Source organism: Centruroides vittatus, unplaced genomic scaffold, assembly GCF_030686945.1.
Source record: "Centruroides vittatus isolate TY-2023 unplaced genomic scaffold, ASM3068694v2 contig_484, whole genome shotgun sequence".
Taxonomy (NCBI): Eukaryota; Metazoa; Arthropoda; class Arachnida; order Scorpiones; family Buthidae; genus Centruroides; species Centruroides vittatus.
The window spans coordinates 722,829-747,768 of NW_027122274.1; the positions used below are offsets into that span (position 1 = coordinate 722,829).

The window sequence follows — 24,940 nt, forward strand, 5'->3', positions numbered from 1 at the left end:
TCCTTTAATATATTTAAAAAATCAATTATTTTCTTGATAGACTGTTATAAAATATAAAACATTCAAAGACTGTTTTTAAAAACTTTAATAAATGAATGAATTACTGAACCAAAGAGATTACTTCAAAAAAATGCATGAACCTCAAGAAAAATTCTGTAAAGTAAAAAGTATATTTATAAGCAGTGATCATCAAATAATAATAGTTGTATCAAAATGCATCTGAAGAATATTACTATAAAATACATTAGTAGGTTTAAATAAGCTTCGTTAAAATTTGCAAACTTTATTGAAACTATTTCAATACGTTATGACGTAAATTCGAATTCGTTAATTCTAATTCGAAATTTAAAAATATCGTATTCGTTGTTCGAAGAGCAGTTTTCGTTTTGCTTAATTTAATTTGCTAAAAACTTATTTACATAATTTGTTACATTTTTAAGAAAATGAGTAGTAAAGCCGTTAAGAAAAAACAATCTGAAAGTAATTTGAAAGAGTTTAAAACAGTAATAATTCCTCCAGTTGATTCAATTGTGTAAGTATCATTACAACAAACAAATTAACGTTTTAGAATAATATTTATAATTATATTTACAATAGTGAGAGTAAATTTGAAAAAAGTCAAGATGAAGAGGAAAAAATTGAAATAGATAAATCAAATATTGAAAAGGTAAGCATTTCTCTCTTCTTATTACTTGATTATACATTGTTAAAATAATTTTCGGCTCTATGGGGGAGACTTATCACACACTATATTATTTAGTGTTATAATGGAGACTCATTATAATTTTTACATTCTAGAGTGGAAGATAAAGGTCTACCTAGGCATAAGTATTAAGTATAAAGGCACTCTCCTCAATATTTACTACTTATTCATGTGTCAATGTTATCAAATGTTAAAAATTGTAAATTGTTTCTTCCTTAATTCAAGGAGTAATGTAGACTTTCTTAAGAATACAATCGCTGTTCATTAGTCTACATACGCGAGAGACAATAGTTTTGTATTCAGCACGAAATAGAACATACTGTATATTAGAAATTATACGTTTAAACTGTTATAATTTATTTAAAATTTCCGACACTTTTGCAGGAAATTTGAGATTTGCCTATAAAACAACAAGAAACGTCGCATGACGTCATATGAAGCGATGCTTGAATTTTCCAAGTTTTTCTTTTTTTAATTCTGTACTAATTTGTTAAACTTTCTTCTATTCTCGAGTTTCTGGCATTCTTCGAATCAATAGAAAATGATGGATCACAAATTATCTGAATTTTATTTCAAATGTAATAAGAAAAGGCAAAGTTTACGAGGACAACCAAAGAAATACTTCTTAAAAATATGCGCTCAGTTGCAATAACAAAATCAATTTTTGTCAGTTGAAAAGCCAGAATATCACAGGGCCATATTCTAGTCACTTATCTTTCGTCTCTTCTTTTACCGACGATTGACGTCAAAGCGAAAGACGAAATTCGTCTCTCACACAAAATGACGATTCTGGTCGTTCGAAACGATCTCGTCTTTGTCGTTGACGTCACGATTCTATTCGGTTGATTATACATGTTCGGGTTATCTGCGCGCGCAACACGGTATAGAATTTTAGCCAATGAAATTGTAAAATTTTCGAAAATGCATCTCATAGATCACGTGGCAAGGAAAGCACATGTTCAAATAAAGCACGTAATTTTGACACAGTTATGTTATTTGTTTTATAACGTTTTTACAGATTGTAATGTCAATTTGTCTCTTAACAAATAAAAATTTTAATAACCTAAGTTAGAAAAGCGTGCGTACTTAGATATTTTTCGAAATATTACCATCTAATTTCTCCTTAACTATCTAAGTAAGATTAATATCATATTTGATAGTTCAGTAATTGATGTAGGATAATTAAAAAAAAGGAATCTGTGTAGGTACTGGAAAAAAACCAGAAGCGTTTTCTCTCTCGAAATATTTTTTGCCGAGATAGAGAACGTTCTCTAATACGATTGTACAGCACGAGTAACATCGAGTCGTCCATATTGGATATAACGAAATCGAGGCGAAAGACGAAAGACTGATCGAAAGACAACTATCCGCTCGTCTCTGATAAACGAGAGAAGCTAAGAGAGAAAAAGTGTCCAGAATCGCGTTTAGAGAGACGCGATGATCTCTCTAGACGTAAACAAATGATTAGCCAATCAGCGACCGGCTTGTGAAAGACGAGAGACGATGACCAGAATAGGGCCTCAGAATACGGCCAGCTCTGATTGGTGTGTCAGTTTCAAACGTATTTTCTCTGCTCTGAAAAACGGTGGTCAACAGATGAAAGGGTGACGTCGCCGGTTAAAAAGATTTTCACATGATGAAAAGACGAGTGATGAGTTTGTCTGCGTGACCATTAGAAGTACAATTCATCAATTCTTCTTTAGAAACGAGTCTTTCATTAAATTCATTTTTCGTGAAATAAATGACAATCCCAATTTACCAAATATTAATAAGTCAAATTTACATCGTGTATTGAACTAAATTGGATTTGTGTTTGATCGTCAAAACCGGAATTCAAAACGGAAAGAATCAACCGAAGTAATCACATGGAAGTATCGTTACTTAAGAACAATCCGTCAATATTGTCAAAAGCATCCGAATTTTCATTCATTAATGCTGATCATACGGTCTCCAAACGCTAGAAAGACAGAACTGCGAAGTCTTATCAAGATGCATTTCTTTGCGGGTTGTCAAATGGATTAAAAAAATCAAAGTGGAAAACACTTAATTTTTGTCTATGAAGACAATGAAAATGCATTTGCGAATGGCACTCTCTTCTACTTGTTAGTGATTATCATCAGAAAACGAACGAACAATAGGAAAATCCGTTTGTTATTTTTAAAATATTATACAACTAGCAGGTAGGCCCGGCGTTGCTCGGGCAAAAGTAACGATAGCGAAGATTGAGATTATTACATTATAGTCACAAAAAAAGAGTAATTTCATCAACGAACTAAGTTTTTCTAACGAAAGGTCGAATTTGAAAATCGAATGTTCTAATATTGTTCGATTTTCACGACGTGTTCTGATTATATCCTCCGATTTTCATCGAATGTTCTAAAGAAAGGTCGAGAAAAACCGAACTAATCTGTTTAAATTTGAAAATCGAATATGTTCCAACATATTAATCTTTTTCTTTTTTCTTTTTTTTTCCAGCGCCCGTAAATCTTGCACGTCGCTTTCTCTTGTTCTCCATTGTTACTTAACACTTCCATTGTTACTTAACACTTTGGTACCGTAACTGTGCACCAAATTTCAACTTTCAACTCCTAACCGTTTTAGCGAATATTAAGATTATTACGTTATAGTCAACCTTACCCGTTTTCACAGAATGCAAGAATTGGGTCCTCCCTGTTTCCAGACTAATTACAGAATTTTTAGATAGGTCTAAAAATATGTTCGATTTCCCGCAAAAACGAAAAAAAACTGCATCTGCGTCTTGCACGTCGCTTTCTCTTAACACTTTCATTGTTACGTAACACTTTATCCTGTCCCTTTCCCCCGTGGGAAGGAATTTCGAAAAATCCCTTCTTAGGGTGCGTTCTCGTGACGTACCCTAACTATGTAACAAATTTCAACTTTCAAGTCCTAACCGTTTGTGCTCTTAACATTTCCATTGTTACGTAACAGTTCCATTGTTGACTCTTCCATTCTTAACGCTTCCAATGTTGAAACTTCTATTGTTACTTAACATTTCCATTGTTGATGGAAGTGTTAAGACTTAATCCTGTCCCTCTCCCCTGTGGGGAGGAATTTCGAAAAATCCCTTTTAGCGTGCGTCCTCGTGACGTACCCTAACTGTGTACCAAATTTCAACTTTCAACTCCTAAACGTTTGGGCTCTGTGCTGATTATTATTATTATTATTATCAACTCGTCTCGATTATATATATAGATTTCAATAACAAAAATAATAAATCTATACATATATAATCGAGACGAGTTGATAATAATAATAATCATAATGATAATAATAATAATAATATTTCTGGTACAAAAAGTTTACATCACTGCACCAGGAACTAGCTAAACACCTAACACACATTATCATCAATCCACAGGACATGCCAAATTTTCTTACTCAGGGCATCACCTACATGAAACCTAAAAACAACAATACCACAGACCCCACACAATACAGACCAATTACATGTCTCCCTACACTGTACAAATTATTCACATCCTGTATCGCAAACAAAATATACAAACATATTGAAGAACACGACATTCTAACAGAACAACAAAAAGGTTGCCGTAGAAATCACAAGGGATGCAAAGAACAGTTACTCATAGATTCAGTCATTCTACGGCAAGCACACAAACAACACAGAAACATACACATGGCTTATATAGACTACAGAAAAGCATTCGACAGTGTTCCACACAGTTGGCTGCTACATATTCTACATATGTACAAAATACATCCATCACTCATTGCATTCTTTCAAAACACTATGCAGCACTGGAGAACAACACTACATCTCAGGGTTAGTAACACTTCCATACAAACAAACCAAATTTTTATTAGGCGAGGAATTTTTCAAGGAGATTCCTTGAGTCCTCTCTGGTTCTGCTTAGCCCTGAACCCATTATCCAACATGTTTGTGGCCGTCAGCCATATTGTTTTCTTGTATATTTTTGTTTAATTCATAAGTTGTAAATACATATATATATATATATATATTTTCTATCTTCCTTCTTCCTTCATTCTATTCTCTTATTTCCGTTCCTTTCTCCTTTGTCTAAATAACCTGACTGTTATTGCTGGAGGGCAGGATTACCCCTCCTAAGTAAGAACAAAAGAAGGCGAGTACGCCCTGAAGGCTAAGTGGTGATCAAGGGACACTTTTCTACTGGACCTCAAGAAGGACGGAAGTGTGAGCCAGCGATCGACCAGGAACGAAAAAAGTCGAAAGGAGGCTACAGGACCGTCGAGGCCAAGGGAAAATAGACACAAAACCGAGGTAATCGAAAGACGTCGAGGGCAGACAGCCGAACAAGAAAAAGAGAGGAAAGCGACTGCCATTGCGAAAATACACTCCAGCGAAAACACCGATCATCGTAGACCCGGGTACCTTCCATCTACTTCTATCCACTTTCGTTCTTTCCTAAATCTGTCTGTTTCCCCTTTCCTTTTTAGTTTTAAGGTAGATATAAGTTTATTTTTAAGTCGGGTGTAAAAAAAAAAAAAAAAAAAGTTTTTGTTACGAGCGCGGGTGTGATTCTTAGTAAGTGGCGCCCCCCTTCCTCAGTGAAGTTGTTCCAGTTGAGATCCTTTGTAAAATTAGAAAAGGAAAGAACCTTGTTCCGGAAGGGAAATAAAAAGACTTTTAATTGTGTATCAGTCTCTGTGTTTATACTTGTAACGTGCATTCGCGGATTTACAAGCCCTTTCTCAACGAACCACCACATGTTAAACAACACGCAATATGGTTACAATATCAGACATGAAAAAACAACACAGTTTACACTGTCACATCTCATGTACATGGATGACATAAAACTTTATGCATCCACACAAAAACAACTTTATCAACTCCTACAAATCACACACTCATACACCAAGGACATACAAATAGAATTTGGCCTAGATAAATGCAAAACAGTTCACATAGAAAAAGGAATCCTGAAGAAAGAAGATTTTGCACTTGGAAATGGAGACGTTATTGAATCCATGGAAGAGGGCGAGTTCTATAAGTATTTAGGATTCCAACAGGCCAAACTAACAGAACATACACAAATAAAGCAAAGATTAATTAAAGAATACCAAACTAGGTTAAATGCTATTCTCAGAACACAGTTAAAGCAATAAACACATATGTCATCCCAGTACTCACATATTCTTTTGGAGTTATACATTGGACTCACACTGATCTTGAGCAACTCCAAAGGAAAACAAGAACAACACTTACTAAGCATAAACAACATCATCCTAAATCCGCCACAGAAAGATTAACCCTTCCACGTAAAGATGGCGGACGTGGCCTGATTGACATAGTTAACCTTCACTACAAACAAATACAGTCACTGCGAGAGTTTTTCTACAAAAAACAAGAAACATCACAATTACATAAAGCAGTAACTCTAGCAGACTCGAATAACACACCATTAAACTTACACTCACATCATATGGACACAACACAACATATAAAAAGCATAGACACCATTAAGCAATCGTGGGCTCGAAAGGCACTCCATGGCAGGCATCCTTACGATCTGGCCCAGGATTTTGTTGACAAAACTGCGTCAAACAGCTGGTTAGCTCGGGGATGCCTCTTTGGGGAGACGGAAGGATTCATGATTGCCATACAGGATCAGGTCATAAATACTAAAAACTACAGAAAACACATACTCAAAGATGCAACACTCACAAATGACACATGCAGAAAATGTCACATCATGCCAGAAACTATACAACACATCACCTCTGGTTGCAAGCTCTTGGCACAGACAGATTATTTACACAGACATAACCAAGTAGCAAATATAATACACCAAGAGCTTGCAAAGAAACACAAATTAGCAGACATCCACGAACCATACTACAAATACATTCCACAGACAGTATTGGAAAACAACACGCACAAAATGTACTACGACAGAGCCATAATCACAGATAAAACAATTTACCACAACAGACCAGACATCACACTCATTGACAAACACAATAAAATCACATACATTATAGACATATCCATTCCAAACACTCACAATATACAAAATGCATGCACTGAAAAAATTAGCAAGTACACAGAACTCGCCCAGGAAATAAGGCATCTGTGGAGGATGGATAGGGTGCTTATTGTACCTGTTGTTTTCTCCTCTACAGGTGTCATACCACACACACTACACAAAAGCCTGGGCACATTAGAATTGAATAGAAACACATACATCACTCTACAGAAGGCCACTATATTGAATACATGTCATATTGTGAGAAAATTCCTGAATACAGACACACACACTGATACACTTCTTTAATTTCTGTTTTGGTTACTATGCCTTGACTTTGGTCCGGCATAGTACTTAGCCACCGGTGTTAACCGAGTATATCTAACTTAACCCAACATAATAATAATAATAATAATAACTCTCCCGTGGTCACCACCTGGTCGTGGTGGGAGAGCCCAGTAATTTTACTGATCCATAGGGCAATGCAGGCTGGAGCATCAGCTCCTGGTAGGGACACCCATGCCAGTAAGGTCTATGGGGAGAAATGAAGCTAAGAGTGACCACACCCACATTCTGTGGAGATATTTATTATGGTAATAACTAGATCAAAGTGTGATACCGGCTCGGACGTCGCCCGGGTTAACAAGGTCCGCGTTCGTGGGTTAGGCAGAGGCTCACGTTCGAAAAATAGGTCACAGTCTCCCTTGGTTACCGGTGGCGAAAGCAGCACCGGCCCAAGCATGGCTACTGCAATGCCCTCAACAGATGTGAGGAACCAACCCAGCCTTGGTGTTTCTGTGGCAATGCATCCACAGACCACAAAGGCTAGAAAACCACGCCAACGGATGAAATGGACAGTAGAAATGAACGAGTTTATAATCCGTAATTATTACACGATCACAAAACTCGAAACACACATGACAGCATACAGACAACAACTACACCATAGATTCACACAACAGTATCCTCATCTCACTGTCACCGAACAAAGGGTTGTTGATCAAAAAAGAACAATTATACACAACAACCTTATTCCACAAACAACACTTGAACTTATCAAACAACAGGTTGCTGATCAAATACATCAACAGACAGAAACATCTAACATTAATGAAGATCATATAACCTGTCAGGATAATCCAGCAACAAGCATTGATAATAACACACATACAACAATTACCACTAATGATACTACAGACACTTCCTCATCCATCACTGATAACATAGACATGGATTTAGTTAATACGCTCTCACTTATATTTCAGGAAACACTTACTAAATATAAAGGTACAGATCCCACACAACGACCACGAATACCAAAAATCAACAGGTCAAAAGAAGTAGGAAAAACACTAAATTATGTAAACACTCACTTACTACCACACTACATTCATTCAATTTCTACACTTGCAGACATTCATACATTAGTTTATGCTGGGGCAGTCACAGTTGTGACACACCATGGACTGAAAGTACAATCACAGACAAATACACAGAAAACACAATTCTATAACAAGCCTGCCTGGCAGAGAAGAATAGAAACACAAATAAATGACATTAGACAGCAATTAGGCAGGCTGACACAATACACTAAAAACAACATAACACCCAAATTAAGGAAACAGCTCAAAAACATTTTCAAGAAAATAAAAACACACACAAAACACGAACATCACAACACACACATTACAGAATACATTGATACACTAAAGCAAAAACTTGCTGCCAAAGCACGTAGACTCAAACGATACAAAACATGTACACTGCGAAAACAACAAAATAAATTATTTACAAACAATGAAAAACTCTTTTACAGACAAATTAATAACAAAGCAAACACTGATACACAGCACAGTGGCACACCAACAGAAGAAGAACTCGCAACTTATTGGTCTTCTCTTTGGTCCAGTGCTGTCACGCACAATGCCGATGCAGGCTGGATCAAAGAGGAGAATAGAAACTTGCACAACATACAAACTATGCCCTGTGCTGAAATAAACATACATGATTTCCAATACACTGTTAACAGAGCACACAACTGGAAGACACCTGGTGTAGACAACATTCACAATTTCTGGTACAAAAAGTTTACATCACTGCACCAGGAACTAGCTAAACACCTAACACACATCATCATCAATCCACAAGACATGCCAAATTTTCTTACTCAGGGCATCACCTACATGAAACCTAAAAACAACAATACCACAGACCCCACACAATACAGACCAATTACATGTCTTCCAACAGTCTACAAATTAATGACATCCTGTATCGCAAACAAAATATACAAACATATTGAAAACACGACATTCTTACGGAACAACAAAAAGGTTGCCGTAGAAATCACAGGGGATGCAAAGAACAGTTACTCATAGATTCAGTCATTCTACGGCAAGCACACAAACAACACAGAAACATACACATGGCATATATAGACTACAGAAAAGCATTCGACAGTGTTCCACACAGTTGGCTGCTACATATTCTGCACATGTACAAAATACATCCATCACTCATTACATTCTTCCAAAACACTATGCAGCACTGGAGAACAACACTACATCTCAGGGTTCATAACACTTCCATACAAACAAACCAAATCTTTATTAGGCGAGGAATTTTTCAAGGAGATTCCTTGAGTCCTCTCTGGTTCTGCTTAGCCTTGAATCCATTATCCAACATGTTAAACAACACGCAATATGGTTACAATATCAGACACGAAAAAACAACACAGTTTACACTGTCACATCTCATGTACATGGATGACATAAAACTTTATGCATCCACACAAAAACAACTTCATCAACTCCTACAAATCACACATTCATACACCAAGGACATACAAATGGAATTTGGCCTAGATAAATGCAAAACAGTTCACATAGAAAAAGGAATCCTGAAGAAAGAAGATTTTGCGCTTGGAAATGGAGACGTTATTGAATCCATGGAAGAGGGTGAGTTCTACAAGTATTTAGGATTCCAACAGGCCAAACTAACAGAACATACACAAATAAAGCAAAGATTAATTAAAGAATACCAAAGTAGGTTAAATGCTATTCTCAGAACACAATTAAATGCAAAACACACAGTCAAAGCAATAAACACGTATGTCATTCCAGTACTCACATATTCTTTTGGAGTTATACATTGGACTCACACAGATCTTGAGCAACTCCAAAGGAAAACAAGAACTACACTTACTAAGCATAAACAACATCATCCTAAATCCGCCACAGAAAGATTAACCCTTCCACGTAAAGATGGCGGACGTGGCCTGATTGACATAGTTAACCTTCACTACAAACAAATACAGTCACTGCGAGAGTTTTTCTACAAGAAACAAGAAACATCACAATTACATAAAGCAGTAACTCTAGCAGATTCAAATAACACACCATTAAACTTACACTCACATCATATGGACACAACACAACATACAAAAGGCATAGACACCATTAAGCAATCGTGGGCTCGAAAGGCACTCCATGGCAGGCATCCTTACGATCTGGCCCAGGATTTTGTTGACAAAACTGCATCAAACAGCTGGTTAGCTCGGGGATGCCTCTTTGGGGAGACGGAAGGATTCATGATCGCCATACAGGATCAGGTCATAAATACTAAAAACTACAGAAAACACATACTCAAAGATGCAACACTCACAAATGACACATGCAGAAAATGTCACATCATGTTAGAAACTATACAACACATCACCTCTGGTTGCAAGCTCTTGGCACAGACAGATTATTTACACAGACATAATCAAGTAGCAAATATAATACATCAAGAGCTTGCAAGGAAACACAAATTAGTAGACATCCACGAACCATATTACAAATACATTCCACAGACTGTATTGGAAAACAACACGCACAAAATGTACTACGACAGAGCCATAATCACAGATAATACAATTTACCATAACAGACCAGACATCACACTCATTGACAAACACAATAAAATCACATACATTATAGACATATCCATTCCAAACACTCACAATATATAAAACGCATGCACTGAAAAAATTAGCAAGTACACAGAACTCGCCCAGGAAATAAGGCATCTGTGGAGGATGGATAGGGTGCTTATTGTACTTGTTGTTCTCTCTTCTACAGGTGTCATACCACGCACACTACACAAAAGTCTGGGCACGTTACAATTGAATAGAAACACATACATCACACTACAGAAGGCCACTATATTGAATACATGTCATATTGTGAGAAAATTTCTGAATACAGACACACACACTGATACACTTCTTTAATTTCAGTTTTGGTTACTATGTTTTGACTTTGGTCCGGCATAGTACACAGCCACCGGTGTTAACCGAGTATATCTCACTTAACCCAACAAATAATAATAATAATAATAATTAGCGCAGAGCCCAAACGGTTAGAAGTTGAAAGCTGAAATTTGGTACTCAGTTAGGGCACGTCACGAGAACGCACACTAAAAAGGGATTTTTCGAAATTCTTCTCCACGGGGGAGAGGGACAGGATTAAGGCTTAACACTTTCATCAACAATGGAAGTGTTAAGTAACAATGGAGAACAAGAGAAAGCGACATGCAAGATTTACGGGCGCTGGAGGAAAAAAAAGAAGAGAGAGTAATATGTTAGAACATATTCGATTTTCAAATTTAAACAGATTACAGTAGAGCATCGATAAGTGGAACGCCGGTAAGTGGAATGGCCGGAAAGTGGAACGATTTTCAGTCGGACTGTGTCGTGCTGAATCGAATGTTTTTGATACTAAATTTACTTCTAAAGTATAATTTTCATGTTTTTTATATTCTTTAATATATTTATTTTGTCTGTACAAAATGCAGAAATAATTTTTAACGATACGATAGCCTCGATTATTATTATAAAAATTTTCGTTAGGTTTAAAATCGACGAAAATTCAACACGAAGCGACACGCAACGGAGAAAAATTTGAACATCGGACAGGTTAATGTATTTTTTCGTACAAAGTCGGAAACTGGAACAAATCATTAACTGGAAGGACCCCAGTCCCCAATTGGTTCCACTTATCGACGCTCTACTGTAGTTCGGTTTTTCTCGACTTTTCTTCTTTAGAACATTCGATGAAAATCGAACGATATAATCAGAACACGTCAAACACGTGAATATAATCAGAACACGTGAAAATCGAACAATATTAGAACATTCGATTTTCAAATTCGACCTTTCTTTAGAAATATTTAGTTTGTTGATGAAATTACTCTTTTTCTTCTGTGACTATAACGTAATAATCTTAATCTTCGCTATCGTTACTTTTGCCCGAGCAACGCCGGGCCTATCTGCTAGTAATTTAATAATTCATAAATTTCATCATTAAGGTAATTATAAAATCTTAAAATTAATAACAGTCTAAGACTGTTATTTTCCTACAATATAATACAATTGTATACAGTCTCTTTGTCGTTCAAAATCGCATCCTAGTTACTGCTTAGCTACAGCAGCGAAGTGATACATATTCAAGATCTAGACATAAGCTCCATTCTTACTCTGAAAAATACTATAACTTGTTTATTCATATTGCTATTCTAATTTAACTTCGTATAACCATTTAATTCAGGTGTTTTTTTTTTTTTTTTTTTGTAAATATAGCATATACAATTTTACATAAAAGAATAGTGAATAACATTAAACGAATTAAAATTATTCATTAAGGAATAAAATAAAAATATTCTTGTACTGATCTGAAAGGTCAGCCGGATATTCTCGAGATATCATCGTACTCCCATGAGGAAATTCAGGTCAATGCGTAGTTCCTCATTCCTCACCCACTACCCGACTCTATTGTATTCATAATAGACGAAATGAGGCCGCCCGTATGCCACGTAATGCATTAATGTCTCTCCATCAAGTTTAGAAGTTACTTCTTTACGGTTTTATTGTGATTTGTTTTTTCCTATAGTATAATCTGTAAATTGCAATACGTACTATAATATCTCTTAAACTTTCTAAACAAGTATAAGATTTCGCTTTAATTTTAGCAATTATTGTACTTTGAATCGAAATTAAAAGAACGTCATCAGATTTACTATAATTAAAATGAGTCATAAGTGTTTTACTCTCTATTGTTAAATATTATTATAAATTAATAATAAACTAAGTCAAATCAACTATTGTTTAATTCATAATTAGTCAAATTAGGATAACGAGTGTAAGGAAATAGCTTTTTAAAATGGCATTATCATGTAGAAATATCAAACCATTATAATTTTATTATTTTGAAATAATTATAAACGAATTTTCTATTTAATAGAATACTTTTAAAATGACCGTTGAAGAAATGGATACTGAGAAAACGGCCCTAATTAATACTAGAGAAATGTTAAAAATCAATAACACTGTCTTATTCAACAAAAATCGGGAATTAAAAGCATTAATAGAAACCAAGAAAGAACGCTTAAAAGAACTTCATAGAATTCGAGAAAAGGATAATGAGAAGATTCAAATATTAGAGAAGGTATTTCTCGTAATATTAATGTAATTGTTGACTGCATTCAACTATTTTCGTTTCTATTTTTATTTTCCTGGCTGTTATAACATAGCACTGGAAGTAATTGTAACTATCTCAAACTTTTACTTTCTTGTTACATTCCTGGCTTTTTAACGTAACATGGGTTACATTCCCGGCTGTTATAACAGAATATTGTAATCGTGTCACATTTGACCTTCCAGGTTTTTTGAATCGTAACGTTTTGACACCTCTGAACCCAAAAAAGTAAAAAATGATATCCGGAATGTGTATGTACAGTATATATGCGTGTGTGTTGGAGTATATTTCGTTTAATATCTCAGGATGGTGTAAAGATTAAGAAACGAAATTTAGCATAGTAACTTTTGTATAAGGGGCATTGATGCTATTAAATTTTGTTGATTAAAGATGGAGGGAATGAGGAGATAGAGGTCACGTAACACATCTCCAGAGGGGTCAGACTCAACCTTTTCCATGCTATAGGCACTAAGAGGACCTTTGTACCAGGTCACATGAGTGATGGACAGGCGGCCAGACGGCGAGCCTACCCTTCTGAGGGACCCGAAATCGAATCCAAGGGTGCAAAAACCTCAGGAATTTTTCATGGGCGGTCTATCCTGGGTATATCGAGCTCCGTCCTTTACCATCTTGTTGTCCCCATTGTGGGCCTGGCCGAACCCATTATGGAGTCCCCGTAGTTTAAATATATAAATATGCACTTTTAATTAATATTTAAACTAATGTAATATTCAAAATGTATTATTATATTTTATGTGTTTATTAACAAATCTAGATTAGAATGTTTGTGTAATATTTATTGTTAAAAACTAATTAAACATTACTATCTTACTTCTCATCCATCATATTTTTCATTAACCTAACCTTGAATAAGATTTTCTTTGTTTTTTAATACGTTTTAGCAATTAGAAGTTTCTCAAAATAAAGGAAAAATATTAGCAGATCAGTTATTCCGAATGAAAGAAGGCGGCACATCATTAAGTAAATTAAAAACTGCGGCAGAATATATAGAAGAAACGAAAGAAATAAATAGAAAGTATGAAGCAAATAACTCATTAAATTTAAAAATTCAAATTATTTTAAAATATGGAAATTATTGTGACAGGTTGAAAAAAGAAGAGCACGAAATTGATTCCCTCAACCACCATATAAAAAACATGAAAAATAAAGAAATTGAACTGAAAGAAGAAATTTCAAATCAACTTAAAACAATATCATCTCTCAAACATGAAATGGAAAAACTAGACTCTAAAATAGAAATGGTTAGTTTATTTTAATACAGTAAAATCTCTATAAACCGGTCCGAATTTTTCCCATTTATTCAGGTTTCGCTTTAGACAGATTTACCGTAATAAATAAATTCGTAAATTATTAATTTTTATACAATTATTAAAGGTAAATAATCAAATCGAAATAGCAAAAGATGCTGTTTCTGAAGGGAAAAACACGTATGAAAAATTACAAAAGGAAGACGAATCATTAAGGCAAGAAATTGAGGAAAAAAAAGAAAAATTTGAATCAATAAAAGATGAATTGTCTGAGAACTTGAAAAGTCTGGACTTAGTAAAAAATGAATTAGAACAAGAAAGGGTACAAATTATTATTAACTTCAACTTAATTAATTAATTTTATGACGTTTTCTCCTGTTCTTACTTCAGATGAAACTCGAAATTTTAAAAAGTAAACATGAAGCATTAAATGCAACTTTAGAAGAAGATAAAAAAATATTTAATGCACATCAGAACACAATAGCAAAATTACAAGATGATTTGGCAAAACTCGTTACAGAATACAAGGTTTGTAAATGTTTAATAATTTAAAATGAAAATGAAACTAAATAAAATTATTGAAATTTACAAATATAATTTTAAGAAAAGAGAAGAACTTTCATTAAATTATAAAGATCAACTTCATAAGAAAGCAAAAGAGAAAGGTTTATTAGAGAAAAAGATACAAAAATTAGAAAATTCTATAGCGTTAATCGAAAAGAAAAACGATAATGATGATGCTACAATCAATGATTTAGAAAAAGGTAAAATTTTAAATTCGAAATTACAAGTAGTATATAATATAAAAATGCAAAGTTACATTAAATGAAAATATATTATTTTGATTATTTTCAAATATTCACCGTGTTTATAAAATAACAATACTAAATAAATAACATTTATTTCAAATATGTACGAAGTTACATATGCCGTAATTCGTACCAGCACATAATTATAATAATTGGAAAACAATCAGAACAACGGATTGTAGAAAAAAATTTTATAACACCTTACTTAGTCTTCTATCCTGCCAACTTGGGGAATCCTGTTCGTTCCGGGTTGGGAATATAGTAGATTTAATGGGCGGTTCTGTCTCTCATGATCTAGCCACCTCTACTGAGGGCCTGGTCGAACCCATAATGGGCACGATATAGGTTACACACATTCAAAATGTTTAAAAATTGAAATGTACACGCACGGGTTTATTCAGTACTGAGGAGTCGGGTTGTAATACTCACCTGTTAGAGGAAAATATTTTAATTAGTTCTATTTTTGTCCATCTTTAACATATGCGCATGTGAATCACCAATTTTAGTTGACCAGATAATTTACGTTGCACTGACAAGAAAATTCAAACCACTTATCTTGATGCTACTGTTTATTAATAGGTAACATAATTGATTTGAATTTTCGTAATCATATGGAAAACTGAAAGTTCTTTACAGATTTTTTTGGTAGGAAAGTAATCTCATAAAGAACACCCTATTTGGCGTAAGGCTTCGTAATGCTGATATAGGCGATGTTCCTTAGCGTTAAGTAATTTATGGAAATTTCCCTATGCCAGACGAAATCATCGATGATTGCACGAATCTATCGATAAAATAACAGTTGTAATTTTCTCCAGTTATCTATATATATAAAAACGAATGTATGTCTGTCAGTTGTCTGTCCTTCATGCATTACCACACCATTTATCCAATTGCCATGAAACTTCGGGAAGTTGTTTAATACACTCCCGCGAAGGTTTCTGGCATATGTGAAAACCACCATTTCCCCCTTCCAAAAATATATTTATATATGGATTAAGGCTTCTATGCCCAACAGATGGCGCTAACTTCCGACGACCTAAGTCAAGGTCTGTATAAGGTCAGGACACGCTCCCGTGATTCTATGCGGCAGCGGCCATTTTGAGACTTATCGATAGAGCTCACAACACGTGGTTCCTCGTGAGTCGACTATTATTACGTATATACGTACTCAAAACGTTAAACAATAGGTTTACGGAGTTTACAGCTTTCTGTGTGTTTACAGAGAAAGGAGTTATGTCACAGATAAGCTCTGTTAAAAATATCATTAAATTGTGTTTAATATTATTCTTTTTTGTTAAAGTTTATATAATTAGAAAAATAACACGTTTAAGCCTTTGTAAAACCAAAAATGCTCATTAATTAAACGTTAGTTTAGTATTTATTTTTTTAATGCATTAATATTGTGTTGGTAAATGCTTTAAAATAAAATTTTGGATAACTTCATTGTATATTCTTTATTATACTTTATTATACTTTAAATCTTCTTTGATGTTATTGCATCACTTTACGAAGTGACTATATACGTAATTGCATCAGTTTTACCACCTATTTAATTAGTTTCAATTACGACAGCAAATGATATGGATGATTGTTTCTTTTAAACTATTTGATCGAAAAGTTACATAAACTTGGGGTTGCATAATCATCCGAAATTATACTTTTGACTGGAAATAACTGGATTTGTGCAATTTTAGTTTAATTAATGTCGTATAAAACTGACTGCTCGTACAAGTTTGCTTAAAACATGCACTCAAAAAACCCCAAAATGGCGGCTCAAGAAGTAGGTCACGCGTGTCCCTTCTTATATAGACCTTGACCTAAGTTGGCTTTTCTGTGAGAATGGACTGAAGCAGATCATTTTCTATCTATCTATATAAATAAAATATAATGTTTGTTTGTTCCTACCGATTCCTTTGAAATTTTGACACAACGTTGCATTCGAATACACACGTGTTTTTATATAATGTACAGTACATGTCGAAATTCCTACTGGGGGGAGATGGATGGAATTAAGGCTTACCGTGAAGTACTCGGCTTCTATTATACTATTTTACATGCGGTTTTTGATTGCGTTTTAATAGTTTACGTCAACAGAATATACACTAAAAATGGATTTTTCGATATTTCCTTGCAGGGGAAAGGGACAGGATTAAGGCTTACTGTGAAAAACTCGGCTTTTATTATACTATTTTAGATGCGTTTTTGATTGCGTTTTAATAGGGTACGTCAAGAGAATGTACACTAAGAAAAGATTTTTTGAAATTCCCCCACGGGGGAAGTGTTATACATTTGTAATAGATACATTTTGAGCCACAACAACGCGTGGCCGGGTCAGCTAGTTTTAAATAAAACCGTAACTTGTTACAAATGCCTAATTTACCCAACAGTAAGCCGAAGGCATTATGATTCATCGCAGGATGTAAGCACAATATAGAAAGTCGTGCATGTCGCTACAAAAAGTTTGGTTCAAAAGTCTATGCGTTTACCTGATTATCTACGTTTCTTCAGCCTTTCTTCGACTTTCGAACCCATTTACAAGATTTTTGTAGCGACATGCATGACTCTCCATAGTGAGATCTATCGCAGCATGTATGCACAAAAATTTGTAGTGTAATGCAGCCTTCAGCTTTCAAAAATAGCATAACAGTTCGCTATTTGATTCTGGTACAGTTTGATATGAATAATACCATTTCATAAACCTCGTAGTGAACGCAAATGGCACATGGCAGGGACGAATATTGATATAAGGCTGCATTATTGTATACTTTTTCAATATTATTAGTTTCAATCTTGTTTCATAAGTCTGGAAGCTTAAGAGTTATGTTAATCTTTGCTCTTTTACAGGTAAAGCATGGCACTGAATAAGGAGGAACGAATACCGTTCCTCCTTACTCAGTGTCATGCTTTAGCTGTAAAAAAATAAACAAAAATCAACATAATTCCTGTTTCCAGACTTGTTGGACACCCTATGTAGTGTATACATACGTATGGTTTAATAAAATAAATGCAAATTTATATATAATTATATACGTTTAATTTATATATCAGGTATAAAATGCATCTATTTTCAAATTTTTGCAAGATTCTTCGTGTAGATATTGAAACAATCTAAAGTCTCAATTTCACCTGATTAAAAATGAAGAACATTCAAATATTACAGTCATCGAATATATGAAAAGTACATTTTCAATAAATAATTTTTAAATGTGTAACGTAATAAATACAGGCTGAAATCAGAAATTAAAAACTTGAATAGAATGATCCATAAAAATGGTGACACAGTACATGGGGCTATTGTGTTTAATGAAAAGAGAATGGATATATACGCAATTTATATGTAATATGATATTTGTTCAGTTTCAGAGTTTTCTTTTTCTTTCTTTTTTTTCTAAACTCTTTCCATCCTGAAGGAACCACAGAGTCACATTAGAGCGCCCGTGTAAAAAGAGAAAATGTATTAGGGTATTATCTATCACTTCTAGGGGTAGATCATTCATGAATATATCTGTAAATACGATCTGAACTTGAACCTAGATCCATCAGAGCAACAGAGTGACAATTAGTCACATCAAACATATGGTCAAGTTTCCACAAGTTTGTCATCATTATCAATACAAGCCTACAATCTATGTTCAGGAGTCAATTTAATTGTCATTTTAGTTAATAGCAAAGAACATTAAAATATTTTTCATCGTTTTAACATATACAATGTGATTGGAACCCTATATATAAGGTGCGTTTGGAAAATTAATTTATTTTTATTCAATTAGATATTTCAAATATGAAACATACAGCTGCTGAACTCGAGAACATCGTACAAGATATGACAAAACAGCAATCCATTGAAAAAGACGTAAGTATCATATTTTAAATATTATTTTATGAAAATTGATATAAAATTAGAATAGTTTTTATATGTTTTTTAATATAATAACGAGTAAATAATATTTAAAATTTATATAAATTTCTTTATTTTTTATTAGGAATTGCAAAAAATATACGCAGAAAAAGAGTTACAAGAAAATCTTCTTAAAATCAGTAAAAGAAAAGTTCAAGCAATTACAAAAAACGTTGAAGATGTGAAAAAGGAAAATAACAAATTAGAAAAAATAATAGAGAGAAATGAAAAGAAAACAACAGATTTTTATATAAAAAATTGCGCATTAGTTAAACAGGTATTAATTTATGATAATTAAGAATAAGTACCAACTACAAGTGTTCAGTTTTATCCATTCGATCACTGATGGGCTTGGATTTTTGTCAAAGTAATTTATGTGGTTAAATTTTGTAATTTGCAATTAATATTACAGTATTTATTAAGATTAAAATTAAAAATAAGACTGTAAATTTTCTGATCTTAACATGAATAAACATTAAAATTACATTACCAAATTCGTTATATAGTAAAACCATTAGGGTTATTGTATCTAATTACGAAACAAGCGGGTCAGTTATTTTCCACGATTTGAAACCACTTAATACAAAATATACAATTATTGAGAAAATTCATATAAAAATATTTTGTATAAAGTAAATCTTATATTAAGTACTGTATCTCTTAATGCATTGACCAATATCTAAAAATTTAATTATAAAATTTTTTCAGTAAAATTAATTAATATTCAATTGTTATTGTTCTAACCGATACACAATTTTAATTAACTGATATTACAGAAAACAATTTTATAAATGAAAGCTATTCGGGTTTTAAAAAATTTATTTATCATCAAACTAATTTTTTTAATAATATTTACAGCTTAAAACATTATTCAGACAAATTCAAAGTATGGAATATAAGCAGCAAGAACTAATCAAAGAAATCGAAGACCAAGAAAAAGAAACTGCTAAACTTAAGAAACAATGCGAACAATTAAGCATAGAAAAGAATCAATATTTAAGAAATTACTCGGAATCAAAGGTAAAAAAGCAAATTAAATACATTACATTTTAACAAAAATGGATAGTCTATAAATTACATAACACTACTTTTACACTTTTATACATTCTATCCCCCGTAACGCGTTGCACATACCTATCCCAAAAATTACGTAACGCACATCCTCATCAACCCTCAATTATACTAAGGAATAACACACAGCACCGTACGTTACATTACTTTACTAATTGTATGTATAACGTACAAATCAGTAATATAAACATTACGGTTTACTATGCAACATTTCAGAAACAAAAATGATTCATTCTGTTACTCAAGGGTTGTGACACTTGCATCACGTAACGTTTTTGTAAATTCTCCCACCCACCCGAATCTGCATTACGTAATTCATAGGCAGACCGAAATACTAATTCTCTTTTATAAATGATTCGTACATCGAATAACTGAGAATTTTAAAATCAACTTTAAAAAGTTAAAAACAAGATAAATATTAATTTAATAAAGAGGTTTTTCGTTCTTATAATAAATATGTATCGATACTTTGAGAATAACATAAAATTCGGTTAAACTCCGATTTAGCGCCACCATTTTTTTGCCTCCGAAATTGGCACTAAACCAAATCATTTCAATCAGAATTATATAAGGTAACGAAGTCTCAGGAATATTCAGAAATGCCCAAAAAATTTCATAAACTATAAGGATATTTTTATGCAATAATTAATTAATTTGGCACAATAAGTGTTAATTAAAGATTGATCATAATCAATTTTTAATTAACTGATCATAATTCTGAATTTAAATATAGACAGAAATTCCTGATAGGGGTCAAACTTTTTCATCACAGATCTCAATAACTGAATATGTTACATGTAGAATTGTTTAAATTATCTAAAATAGTAAAATAAAAATTTATATTATATAAATTTATAGAATAAATTCAACCAATAATTTATACAAAACAATTTTGCATACATTTCACAGGCAACACTAGAACAGTACCGTAAAAAAGAAAAGCACATTTCTGAATATATTTGTAAATTAAAAAAAGAACTTAATGTTCAACATGGTAGCTTTGATCAAGAAAAAACTGAAGTAATGAAAAGAAAATCAGAATTAAAATTAAAAGTAAAAGAAGTCAATGATCAAACCAACAGCACTGAAAAAATGCAGCAAAAATTATCATCTTTTAAAAATAAATATAACAAGCTTCTTAATGAATTGAATAGTAAAAAGAATGATTTGACAGAAATCAAAAAAGAAAGAGAACAAGTGAATATTTGATTATATATTATTGTTTACATTAAAAAATTTCTTTTACCCTTTATTTCAATAAATCATACATAAAATTGTTTTATTCACACAGAATTTGAGAGAATTACAAATAGTTGAATTGAAATTAGATCAAATGGACAAGGAAATAAATAATTGGAAAGAAAAATTAAGTAACCAATCATTTGAATTAAAAAGAGAAACAGAATATTACAATAATCAAAAAGAAGAAATATCAATAATGAAAACTAACTTAACTGATACCCTAAAGAGAAACGAAAAAATGAGAAATAAATGTTTAAGTATTTCCGAACTACGACATGAACTGATTTCAGTCAGCACAAGACTCTCTGAACAACAAAAAAAAACTATGCTTTTAGAAGAACACATGAAAAATCCAACTAATATTCATCAATGGAGAATTTTGGAGGTAAGATGTAATAAAATACAAAAATCGAAAAAATTAGTAAATATTCAAAACTTGTTTACGGAATAAAACACCTTATAGAGAAAATAAGATATCTATTGTGTAGTGAGTGCCTCTCTTGCACAGAGGTGTCATTATAGGTTATATCATTTTTTCAAATTGCAGCCCAAAAACTGGTGATACCAACTGATAGTTGATGCTACAGAGAGTCCTTGCCTTTTGTTAAATGTTCAAATAATTTCATTAAATTATTTTCTGTTAATTTTATATTAGTCTATTATGACTATAATCTATTAATAGGACTTATTATACTTATCAGGCTGCAATTTAAAAAAAACTGTAGACCTATAAATCCCACTGTCGTCCCGCCGTCTTTCCTTAACATCGAGAACAGAGTTAGATGAAATCCGAGACATTTTTAGAGCAGGAGACCCAGATCACAATGCTGGTCTGCAATTTTTAATTTAAAATATATGTTCTCCACTTCAAATTAGTAGCGGCTTACCCCTGTACTCATACTTTTAACAATGGAATCATGTCAGTCATCTAACACCTATCGGAGGAAAATTTTTGAACTGAAATAACATGACTTCTAGTTTGCGTTGGAAGTTCGTATATAGTTAATCGGGGCCTCCTGCCCAAGGTTTCCATATATGGTCTCATCTTTTATGTATCTAACTCCTTTCTCGAGACTAAGGAAAGACGGACGGGCGGACGATGGTGAGAATTTATAGGTCTACAATTTTTTCATATTGCAGCCAGATGAATAAATAAATAAATTTTCATAATACAGTAATTCATCTTTATTTTTTCATATTTTAGAAATTCATTTATCTTTAGAAAAAACCTCTTATATAATGTGATGAAATAATTTATTGCATTTTATATTATTATACATAATTTTTCATATATTTATTAGTATATAATAATAAGACTGAAGACTTTTATTTGAAGAAGGATTTAAATTAATACTTTAAATTCATATCTAATATAAGTATTTTATAAATTATATAAATAATTCAATAGTAATAATTGTACGAAGTAAATTGATTTGGCATCAAAATATGAAATATTTTGATGAGACTGGTCAAATATGACATTTTCTTATTTCACCACTCTCATCAAAATATTTTCTAAAAAACCCCGTAATACTATTTGTGTTAAATATTCAAACCAAAGACTAATAATTATGGAGCTTAAGATATAATTTAAGACAATGAAAGATCTGTAGAATCTTATAAAAATATTTGCATTTTCACTATTGGACACAATATTTTTTTACATTTTAAATCATTTATAGCAGTATGTTATTCTTTTATTATTCTTTTTTTATGTCTTTCTTTTATGAAATTTTCAATGGTAACCAAAAGTAATTATTTAAAAATGTGAATTCTAGTTTTTGAACATATCTTGAACATAGATTCTCATAGATATCTATGAGAATCTATTTTCTAAGCAATGATGGTAATAAAAACAAGTCTTATCCTCAAGCATCAATAAATTGTTTGTGAAGATTAATTTTCAAATTATGACTTTCATGTATAGAAATTTCATGACAACTTTCAAGTCTAGAACTTCAAATTTTCAAGTTTGACATGAAAACAATTATTACATGATAGTTATTAAATGCTGTAGATAATCATAATTTTATTATAATTTTTCTGTATTTAATACATTACTTTTCTCAAAAATAATAATCACCATAAATTAGTGTTCTTTACTTTGAAATTACAATATATTTTACCTAATTTTTCCACATTTAATTTCCTTTCTATAAAATGATGGTAAATAATATTAGCAATTATATGGTATTTAAGTTATACTTATACTTGCAGTCCATAGACCATAGCTTGAACACATGCTTCTACACCATCATGTGGTCATAGACCATAGTTTGAAAACCTCTGGTTTAACAGTCTGAGAACTAGTGATTTATTGAAATATAGTCATTAAAAAACTTTTAAAGAAAATGTAATTTCTGATGCTAGATCATTTTAATTTAACTTATACTGTTATTTTATTCTTAGATTAATTTGTACTAGTATATTTTAAGTCTAACATATTTTTTTGTTTTAATCATAATTTTATAAACAGGATAATGACCCTGAAAATTATGCGCTTATCAAAATGAACCAGACTCTAAAGCAACAACTGGTATCCGAAAACAACGAAATAACAAATTATAATGTAAACATTAAGGAGAAAAATAGACTGTTTCAAGAAATGAAAACATTTGCTTTAAGACAGTTTGATTTGACAGAATTAAAACAAAAATTAGAAGAAAATCAAATTTTACTCAAACAAAAATCTGATGAGATAAAGGTTAGGAACTTCTTTATAATTTTTTTTTTTCCAATTGTCTGCTTTAGCTTCATATATAAATTAAATAGTAATCAGTTTATAATTCAATGTAAGTTGGTTTATCTTGCAATAACATTTTACAGATCTTGAGATTAAAAACTTTGTAAGGATTTGAAATAATTCATTCTTAAATTTTTCAGTGAATCAATTCGGAAGTAAAATTTATTGCATGACTAATTGTTATTAAAATTATAATTTTAACAATAAATTCACAATCTTAAACTGTTTTAATTAATTAAATGATTTATTTAATTATAGTCATTAAGTGTTGAAAGGGATCATTTATATATAAAATATGAAAAAGAAAAACAAGAAAATGATGAATTAAGAAATCAATTGAAAAAATTAAAAGTGAAGATATGGTTAAAAAAGAAATCTTCCGATTTTAACACGTTAGTTTTATACTATATCATCTTATTTTAATTATTTAATATTTTATATTAATTTTTAATTAATTCCAGAGAGCAACAAGATAGCAATTATTCTTGTATAGCTAGTAACTCTGATGTTTTGCAATTACCACCCATAATTGAAACAGATGAAACAGCATATTAATAAAATTTTATGTAACTGAATTTTCTAGTCATATTTTAATAAAATGAAATATATAATATATAAATAATATCTCTCTTGCAATATATAATTAAATTAAGTAAATATTCCAATAAAAGACTTGTAACAAAATTGTCGACCAATTTAAT

At 32.1% G+C, this 24,940-nt stretch overlaps 1 protein-coding gene across 1 annotated transcript; it reads left to right on the plus strand.

Annotated features, from left to right (window-relative positions):
- Positions 1-351: 351 nt before the first annotated feature.
- Positions 352-24,818, plus strand: LOC136977982 (cilia- and flagella-associated protein 58-like). Its single transcript, XM_067273603.1, has 16 exons — positions 352-532; positions 598-667; positions 12,975-13,178; positions 14,111-14,244; positions 14,314-14,470; positions 14,604-14,798; positions 14,867-15,004; positions 15,081-15,240; positions 19,056-19,138; positions 19,269-19,460; positions 20,042-20,203; positions 21,164-21,451; positions 21,546-21,881; positions 23,973-24,200; positions 24,498-24,631; positions 24,701-24,818. The coding sequence occupies exons 1-16, from the start codon at positions 444-446 to the stop codon at positions 24,792-24,794; spliced, it is 2,664 nt and encodes an 887-aa protein (XP_067129704.1). The 5' UTR covers positions 352-443; the 3' UTR covers positions 24,795-24,818.
- Positions 24,819-24,940: the final 122 nt, after the last annotated feature.

Excerpts from the sequence above, each read along its gene's own strand:
- LOC136977982 (XM_067273603.1), top strand. The coding sequence starts at position 444 with ATGAGTAGTAAAGCCGTTAAGAAAAAACAATCTGAAAGTAATTTGAAA. Across the intron at positions 14,245-14,313 it reads ACGAAAGAAATAAATAGAAA|GTTGAAAAAAGAAGAGCACG; the intron begins GTATGAAGCAAA and ends TTATTGTGACAG. Across the intron at positions 15,005-15,080 it reads AACTCGTTACAGAATACAAG|AAAAGAGAAGAACTTTCATT; the intron begins GTTTGTAAATGT and ends TATAATTTTAAG.